The sequence below is a fragment of the Morchella sextelata genome (assembly GCF_020137385.1).
Source record: "Morchella sextelata strain SCLS chromosome Unknown scls_39, whole genome shotgun sequence".
NCBI lineage: Eukaryota > Fungi > Ascomycota > Pezizomycetes > Pezizales > Morchellaceae > Morchella > Morchella sextelata.
In genome coordinates, this window is record NW_025408654.1 from 23,648 (window position 1) to 33,333 (window position 9,686).

General features: G+C 46.9%; 2 protein-coding genes across 2 annotated transcripts; one reads left to right on the plus strand and one right to left on the minus strand.

The window, feature by feature from the left end:
* Window positions 1-7: 7 nt before the first annotated feature.
* Window positions 8-969, plus strand: H6S33_009928 (uncharacterized protein; the record flags this gene model as incomplete). The annotated part of the gene is made up of 5 exons (XM_044841366.1): window positions 8-24; window positions 110-295; window positions 351-443; window positions 527-660; window positions 725-969. The coding sequence occupies 5 exons, from the start codon at window positions 8-10 to the stop codon at window positions 967-969; spliced, it is 675 nt and encodes a 224-aa protein (XP_044687400.1).
* Window positions 970-2,372: 1,403 nt separating this feature from the next.
* Window positions 2,373-9,168, minus strand: H6S33_009929 (uncharacterized protein; the record flags this gene model as incomplete). The annotated part of the gene is made up of 8 exons (XM_044841367.1): window positions 2,373-2,544; window positions 2,596-3,426; window positions 3,480-3,829; window positions 3,882-5,383; window positions 5,449-7,396; window positions 7,457-8,184; window positions 8,238-8,947; window positions 8,999-9,168. The coding sequence occupies 8 exons, from the start codon at window positions 9,166-9,168 to the stop codon at window positions 2,373-2,375; spliced, it is 6,411 nt and encodes a 2,136-aa protein (XP_044687401.1).
* Window positions 9,169-9,686: the final 518 nt, after the last annotated feature.

The window sequence follows — 9,686 nt, forward strand, 5'->3', positions numbered from 1 at the left end:
ATCATTCATGAATAACAATACAGTGTTTGTCCTCCCATCTCCATCTCCGCCCCCCTCCTCCCCCCACCTTCCTTACCTAGGAAACTCACATTAATATCGATCCATGCAGCAATCCCGCCGGCGGAAGAAACCAGAAGACCCGTGCACCCTTCAAGCCCAAATCCTCCAGCCGCGGCTCCAGCTCCTACCAGCTCAGACAGTATGCCGAGCAGACACTCGGTTCGGGAAGCTTGAGGAAGGTTGTGAAGCTCCCGGAAGGGGAGGATATCGACGAGTGGCTTGCTGTCAACGGTTAGTAGTGAGGAAGGGGAAACAGGGGAGGGGGACGAAGAGGGCTAACGGAGGTGTAGTCGTCGACTTTATAACCAGATCAACCTCCTGTATGGATCTATCACCGAGTTCTGTTCGCCGACGACGTGTCCGGAGATGAAAGCTACGGACGAGTATGAGCTCCCCCCCCTTTTCCTTGTGGCGGTTGTTTGTTGTAGTTGCTAGGGTGGTGCTGATAGGGTGTGCTGTGGTGTAGGTTTGAGTACCTCTGGCAGGACTCGGGCAAGTTCAGGAAGCCGACAAAGATGCCGGCGCCGGAGTATATCGAGCACCTCATGGCGTGGGTACAAGACTATATCAACAACGAGGCTGTCTTTCCCTCCAGGATAGGTACTACCAGCCCCCTTGCCACCTCGCTCCCTCTCTCCTCCTTGCTATGTACTAATTTAAACAGGCGTCCACTTCCCCAAGAGCTTCCAAACCACCGTGCGCCAGCTCGTCAAGCGCCTCTTCCGCGTCTATGCGCACATATACTGCCACCACTACCCGGTCATTGTGGCGCTGGGGCTCGACCCCCACATGAACACGAGCTTCAAGCACTATGTGCTCTTCATCAAGGAGTTTGATCTCGAGTCCGGAAAGGACTTTTATGGGCCGTTGAACGACATGGTGGAGACCATTCTGAAGACGGATAACTAGTGGTTAGTGGTCGGTGATGGGGATACCTTTTTTTTAACTCTTAACTTTTTTGTGTTTTTTAAAGATTTCTTTTCTTAGTGGACGGCGGAATGTACGATATTGGGTCGGTTTTTACTACTAGTTTTTTTTTTCTTCTTTTCCCGTTTGATTGATAGGAATAATGATACATGCGTAATAATGCAGTAAGGAAGATCTGCACGTCTAGTAATGGTGAGTGGGGTAGCTACGAGAACAAGAATGGGGCGAGTGACAGTCTGTGATCTATCTTGCTGCCTTCGTCAATCCACAGAGAACGAGAGCCCTCTGCGTCTAGAATCTTCAACAGAGTTGTTCCTGTCCGGTCTTCATCTGTTGGGCGTGCGCGGGGAGGCTTTGGATCTTGGCAGTTTTGCGGGCGAGGGCTTGATATGGTAAAGTCACTACGAAAGCCAGCCTCTATCACGATCATTGATAGTGCCGCGATAACTACAGGCGGACAGAAAGAGACAACGGAGACCTATTTGACGGAAGGGAAGGAGTTGAAGGTTGAAAGCTTGGAGAGCAACATATGATATATCCAGTTGTTTTCTAAGATGGAAATATGACGAAGAGGTGTCCTGCAGGCTACTATCCGGTCATCACCCCCATCAACTCTACCTTACTCTCACATCCGCTATCACTCGCCCACCGATACCAGCCCGTTTTCAAGCTATCATACGGTTGTCACATTCTCGAACTCAGGTTTGTGCTACCGAAAACCTAACCCTGGTTATTAAAATCAAGATTAGATTAAATCATATTTGCCAAGCCCAGCCCAGGCGAGCTAGATATCATTTCCCCTCAACAATCAGGACATGGTACAGATAGAGCTCCGCTCACCATTCCCAACTGTGCGAGAAAAGAGGTGAGCATGCCTCATAGTTTTAAATAAGAGCCAGTATGCATAACAGTGTGCTGTCACGAGTTAAGGGCTCGAGTCGACCTTAAAGCACAGGTCCGAAAAATAGGCACCGAGTGATATTTCATGCAGATTCAAATGTAAATAGTCTAATTCTTTCAATCAGGAAAATTTGTGGATTTTCACACATACATATAAAATAAATAAAAGGGGAACAAGAGAAATATATAACTTTAGCGGGCAAACAGAAGGGGAAAAAGAATGCGAAACCATATGGAAAAGACTTAACAATTGAACTCAAACAACCGAAAGAAACTATGTATAAAACCCCGTACCCTTCCTTTCCCAAAGAAAAAACAATACACTGATTTTTATCCCCCCCTTTTTTTTAAATTCCCCTGACTCAACCACCCTTCGATAATCAACAATAAGAAAGAAAAATAAAATGACCCGTTATCACCCAAGAAAAATTGTAAGAAAACAAAATTTGAGCTCCATCCTCTTCTTGCCTTTGTCTTGTGAAGATTTAGCTAGCAGCAGCGATTGCAATGGTTTGTAAGGGTGCCGTTTCCGCTCGCTCGAGGATTTCTACAGGATATGGGTTTCTGAGTACAATTCCTCCGGTGACAGGAAGTTGTGTAGAGTCCATGAGATATTGGTCGACCTCACGAGCACATTGCCTTCCCTCGTTGATACCCCTATATTCTATTAGTATGGCATATTTAAAAGTTTCGAGCGGTTTGACTTACCAGACGATCAAACTTTGCCCTCTGCGGCAATCTCCAGCTGCAAAGAGACCTTCCTCTGAAGTTGAATAACCTCCAGGAGGAGTCTTGACGTTCTTCCTAGGATCTCTTTCGATATCGCCCAAGGCCCGATCTTCAGGCCCCAAGAATCCCATGGACAGGAGTACAAGATCTGCTGGGAAGAACTTCTCTGAGCCCTCAACCTTCTTCATATCCCAACCACCTCGAGCGCTTCTAGTCCACTCAACACGGACAGTATTGATACCCTTGACATGGCCCTTTCCATCGCTAACAAACTCCTTGCTCATAACACAGTACTCACGCGGATCCTTTCCATATTGAGCCTTGACCTCAGAGTGACCGTAGTCAATCCTGTAAACCTTAGGCCACTGGGGCCATGGATTATCACGGGCTCTTTCGTTTGGTGGCTGAGGAAGCAGCTCGAAGTTGACCACAGATTTGGCTCCATGGCGAACAGAGGTACCAATGCAATCGTTTCCAGTATCACCACCACCAATGACAATGACATCCTTGTCTTTCGCCGAGATATACTCGCCGTCTTTGTGCTCGGTATCAAGTAGAGACTTTGTGTTGGCATGTAGAAAAGTCATGGCAAAGTGAATACCCTCTAGATTGCGATTGGGGATAGGGAGATCTCTAGGAACCGTGGCGCCAGTAGCAAGTATGGTGGCATCGTTTCCTGATTGAATCTCGGCCATTGTGATATCTTGGCCGACGTGAACACCTGTAACGAATTTGATGCCTTCTGATGCCATGAAATCGGTTCTGCGCTGAACGATAGACTTGTCTAACTTCATGTTTGGGATTCCATACCTATAATTTATTTTTAGTCAAGTAAACCAGGAAAGAGCGTAGGATATACGGACATTAGCAAACCACCAAGGCGGTCCGCACGTTCATAGACTGTAACGGAATGGCCAGCCTTATTGAGTTGATCAGCGGCAGCCAAACCAGCAGGTCCAGATCCAATGATAGCAACTTTCTTCCCAGTACGGATGCTCGGAGGAGTGGGAACCATCCAGCCCATCTCGAAACCACGATCGATGATTGCACACTCAATACTCTTGATGCCGACTGGATCCTCATTGATTCCGAGGACACAAGCACCCTCACAAGGAGCGGGGCAAACACGTCCTGTAAATTCGGGGAAGTTATTTGTTTGAAGTAACTTGTACAACGCATTCTTCCACTGGTTTTGGAAAACAAGTTCGTTCCACTGTAATAAGTTAGCCAACTGCTAGCAGATGAACTCTAAGTGAGGGAGTAACCTTTGGAATAATATTTGAGATAGGGCAACCAGTATCGCTCTGACAGAAAGGAACACCACAATCCATACAACGTGCAGATTGGTATTTGAGTTCGTCCTCGTCAAGACGTTTGGAGAGTTCTGCCCAGTCCTTGGTTCGAGTCTTCGGGTTTCGATACTTCTCACTACGACGAGCATATAGCATAAAACCCTTCGTTTTGTTAAGAACGAGCGCAGACTTCTTTTTCTCCGCTTTGGTGTCTGTTATGCTGTCTTCAAGATCGGTCATAGACGCTTCATGCTTGTGTTTGGCCTCCGCTTCTTTGGCCTTTGCCTTCGCCAGTAACTTTTCTTGCTGCTCACGAGCTGGGTTCCCAGGAAGTAGAGAGAGCGTGTGAGATGATCTTGCCGTTGCTGCTTTGAGGGCCTCCTCTTCAAGAACTCTTTTATAATCAGTAGGAAGGACTCTAACAAATCGAGGAAGCGCTCTTCTAAAGTCCAAAAGAACCCTCTTGGCAAGCTCGGAGCCTGTGTATTGATAGTGATCCTCAACAAGACCGCGGACGTAAGAGATTTCGTAGGGATCAGTGATGTCTGATAGCTCAACCATCTCCATGTTCACCTTCGAGCGGAAATCCTGTTTCATGTCCAAAACATAGGCAATACCACCCGACATACCAGCAGCAAAGTTGCGGCCGGTTTCACCCAAAATAAGAACCCTTCCTCCAGTCATATACTCACAACCATGATCACCAACACCCTCAACTACAGCAGTGGCACCTGAGTTTCTAACGGCAAAACGTTCTGCGGCGACACCACGGAAGAACACTTGACCTGAAGTGGCACCATAAAGGCACACATTTCCAACGATTATGTTCTCCTCTGCTTTGTATGAGGCGTTTCTCGGTGGGTAGATGACGACTCTGCCACCAGACAGTCCCTTTCCAACATAATCATTGGCGTCTCCTTCAAGCTCCAATGTTACTCCTGGTGCCAGGAAAGCGCCAAATGACTGACCCGCAGACCCCTTTAGGTTTACATGTACCGAATCTGGCTCCAAACCGGCTTCACCCTTCAGCCTACTGATTCTGTATGATAACGTCGCTCCAAGAGCACGATCGGTGTTGACAATATCTGACTCGATGCGAGTTGGAACTCCCCTGTCAAGGGTATACTCTGATTCATCAATCAGCTTGTTGTCGAGGCGCACATGCAATCTGTGGTCTTGCTTTCGAACGTTGTAAGTTGCAACATTGGGACGGAGAGTGTGAGCGGGAGTCAGAATCAAGGACAAATCAATGTTCTTGGTCTTCTCAGTCATAAGATCCTTGCGCACGTATAGTTTCTCGGAATGACCAATCATCTCGTTGATAGTCCTGAATCCTAACCTCGCCATGATGGCTCGGAGCTCGTTGGCGACATAATAGAAGAAGTTGATGACGTGCTCAGGAGTTCCTGTGAATTTCTTCCGCAACTCTGGGTCTTGTGTGGCAATACCAACCGGACAAGTATTCAAATGGCATTCTAGATAAGCAAACGTCAGTACCATATTAGAAAGAAAGAAAAATAAAAAAAAAAGGACTACAAACTTCTCATCATGATACATCCCATCGCAATTAGAGGTGTAGTCGCAAATCCCCATTCTTCGGCACCTAGTAAACAGGCGATAGCAACATCACGACCTGTGCGTAATTGACCATCTGTTTGCACAATTACACGACCACGCAAATCATTCAACACGAGTGTTTGATGAGTTTCGGCCAAGCCAAGCTCCCATGGTAGTCCAGCATATTTGATACCAGTCCACCTAGAGGCACCAGTACCACCGTCATGTCCTGAGATGAGAATGTGGTCAGCCTTGGCCTTAGCCACACCTGATGCAACGATACCAACGCCGGTTTCGGAGACAAGTTTGACTGAAACGCGGGCTCTGGGGTTAGCGCATTTCAGGTCATAGATGAGCTGTTTCAGATCCTCGATGGAATAAATGTCGTGATGTGGAGGAGGAGAAATCAACCCAACACCTGGAGTTGAATGTCTGGTACGTGCAATCGATTGTGAGACTTTGTGACCAGGAAGCTCGCCTCCCTCTCCAGGCTTCGCTCCTTGGGCCATTTTGATTTGAAGCTCATCGGAATCGGCCAAGTAGTGAGAAGTGACACCAAAACGCCCAGAAGCGACCTGCTTGATGGCCGACCTCATGGTGTCGCCATTTTCCATGACATTACTTCGTTCAGGATCTTCACCACCTTCGCCAGTGTTTGATTTACCGCCGAGTCTGTTCATTGCAATAGCAAGGGTCGAGTGAGATTCCATGGAGATTGATCCGTAAGACATAGCACCGGTACAGAACCGACGAACAATTTCGGTCCATGGTTCTACTTGATCGATCGGGACTGGCTTAGACTTTTCGAAATTGAAGTCCAACATTCCTCGTAGGGTACAATTCTTAATTTGCTCATATTCTGAAAGAGAGTAGGCTTCATATGATTTGTCGTTTTTCGTGCGCACTGCATCTTGGATGTTGGCAATACTGACAGGGTCGTTAACATGAGCTTCACCACCATCACGCCAATGATATTCTCCTGATTCCGGAAGGCCAGGGAGAGAGACAATTGAACGGCTTGGGTATCCCAGCTCGTGGAAAGCGAATGCGTCTTGGGCGATATATTCGAATGTAATTCCCTTAATACGTGTTGCTGTTCCTGTGAAGCACTTATCGACGACAGAATTATCCACACCCAGCGCCTCGAAGATCTGAGCACCCTTGTAGCTCTGCAAAGTAGAAATACCCATCTTACTCATGACCTTCAAGATACCTCCATCACACGAGTGTTTGTAATTTTCGACTATTCTTTCATCTGAAAGGCCCCCTCTGATCAATTTTTCGCGGTTCATCTTGAGAATACATTCCAATGCAAGGTATGGGCAAATAGCGTCGGCACCGTATCCCAGAAGTACACAAAGATGATGAACCTCTCTAGCTTCGGCGGTCTCGATGATCAAAGCAATCTTCGAGCGTACCTTATTGCGGATAAGATGATGGTGAACACCTCCAGTTGCAAGAAGAGCAGATACTGCAACACGGTCGGCCGATGCGTTACGATCAGAGAGGACCAATATCTTGTAGCCTGCTTTGACAGCCTCATTTGCTTGGTTGCAGATTTCATCGATGGCCTTGATATAACCAGACATTCCCTTGCTCTTGGGGAATGTGATATCGATCGTCTGAACTGTCCAATCTTTATGATACTCCTGGATGTTATGCAAGGCATTGAACTCCTGGAGAGAGAGAACTGGGGAAGGAACCAGGAGACGATGGCATTGAGAAGGATCAATTTCAAGAAGATTGCCTTGTGGTCCGACATAGCATTCAAGAGACATGACAACAGCCTCGCGAATGGGATCGATAGGAGGGTTTGTGACTTGGGCGAAAAGCTGACGGAAATACTCGTACAAAAGACGGGGTTGGTTTGCTAAGCAAGCCAGTGGGCCATCATTACCCATGGATCCTAGAGCTTCTTTCGAGTCGGCAGCCTATGCAGTTTGTATTCATTTAGAAAATTTTCATTCAAAAATTAAGGTATCGTCACTTACCATCGGCCCCAGAATCAAGCCGACCTGCTCGAATGTGTATCCGAACGCGAGCAATCTTTTATCATTCTGAATGCTGATATCGTCCAATTCAGGGTCAAGTACTACACCAGAGCTCATCAAGCTCTCTTGGACCTTTGGAAGGGTAATCAATTGCTCTTGTGTCCAGGTTGTGAAATCGAAACGAGAAGAGACTTGCATCTTCAACTCCTTATCATCAACAATGCGTCCCTCAACGGTATCAACTAAAAGCATTCTCCCAGGCTGCAATCTACCCTTCTGAACAATGCGTTCCGGTTCAATCAAAATAGTACCAACTTCGGATGCACAGATAATGCGATCATCATCAGTTACATAGAATCTACATGGCCGCAGGCCGTTTCGATCCAATGTGGCACCACAGTATCTTCCATCTGCAAATGTGAACAAAGCTGGGCCATCCCAAGGCTCCATCAAACAAGCCGCCCACTCGTAGAAAGCAGCTTTCTTTGGATCCATCTCTTCATTGTCTTGCCAAGCTTCGGGAACCAACATCATGACAGCTTCTGGCAAGGAAAGAACACCGTTGATAACCAATAATTCAAGTACGTTATCAAAAGCTGCGGAATCAGATCCTCCTACTTCGATGATTGGATAAAGTTTCTCGAGATCTTCACCGAAGAACTCTGAGCGCATTCGTCCTTCACGCGCATGCATCCAGTTCTTGTTACCTCTCAATGTGTTGATTTCACCTAATGCCGAATTAATAACTGATCGAACTTGTTTGAACACTGGAAACCCTTACCATTGTGTGCAGCCCATCTCAACGGTTGAGCGCGATCCCAACTGGGGAACGTGTTTGTGGAGAAACGAGAATGAACCAGTGCAAAGTGAACCGCAAAGTCAACGTTTACAAGGTCGTGGTAGTAGGTGTACACTTGAACCGGTGCTAATTGACCTTTGTAAACGATGTTTTTGTTGCTCAGAGAGCAAATGTAGAACCAATTATGAAGCCCGATCTCTTTGGTCCCAACTTTTCGTAGCACATATAGTTGTCGTTCGAAGTATTTCTCATCGAAACTTGAATCTGTATTTGCCGGCTCCTTTCCCTCACCATAAGAGCTTTTGAGTACGACAAAAGGTTGAAGAATCTTGGGCTCCCGAGACAAAGCAGCTGGCCCAAGAAGAGTGCTGTCACGAGGTACATCTCTCCATCCTAGAACACGAAGACCATATTGCTCCGCAACTTTCTCAAATTTTGCCTTGCTTCGAACTAGGACATCTTCATCTGGTTTGAAAAACAAGTTACCAACAGCGTACTGGCCTTGTGGGGGTAACACAAAGCCCGTGGCCCCAGTAAACTCCTTCACAAAGAACTTATGGGGGATAGAGGTCATGACACCAGCTCCATCACCGTCTCTGGCATCGGAACCAACAGCACCTCGATGGGTCATGTTGCACAATAGGCTTCGTGCATCACTTAGAATTTTATGACTAGCAACACCCTTGATGTGACTGGAAGAATGGTAAGCGGAGGTTTATCTTAAATTTAGAGAGGGAACCTACGCAGCAAAACCTACACCGCAAGCGTCCTTCTCCAATTCAGGGTCGTAAAGACCCTGTTTGAGTGGTAAAGTACCAGCCCATGACTGGTTCTCGGGTGTGTCCTGGTAGTCAAAGATATTTGTAGGCTCCTCTTCAATGATTTCGTATTCGGACTCGTAGGATGGGGCCATTCTTCGGCTCGGCTCGGCGAGTTGGTCAAATACCACAGTGAATAACTCTCACCTGTGGAACCTTACTGATTGACCACAAATTGATTTTTTTGAATGAAAACGGTCCTAATTCGTCTATGGTAGATTGTACGTTAGTTAATGGTAGAGCGTTAAGAGCTTCTTTTCAAGGGCTATCGCAATTCCAACACCCGCAAGAACAAACTTTGTGTGGGACTTTGAAACAGAGACCTGGAAAAGCGGTGGTATATCTATATTTCCATGGAACAGGAGTGGGGTTGGTGTGCACACCCAATCTTAGCAGGGGGTATTTACCGTAGTGCAGATTTAACAGCAAATAGGATTCAAGGAGGGGGGTGTTGAGGAAGGGAGCTTCAAGCAGCTTCACTTCTGGAGGGTGTAGTGGGGAATCAATGGTGGGACTGCGAGATAACGTCAGAATTATTAGCAACAAGGCAAGATAAGCGGCTATCAAAGCACTGAGTCAGGGAACCCAAACAGTTAGAGTCTCCAGAAAAAAT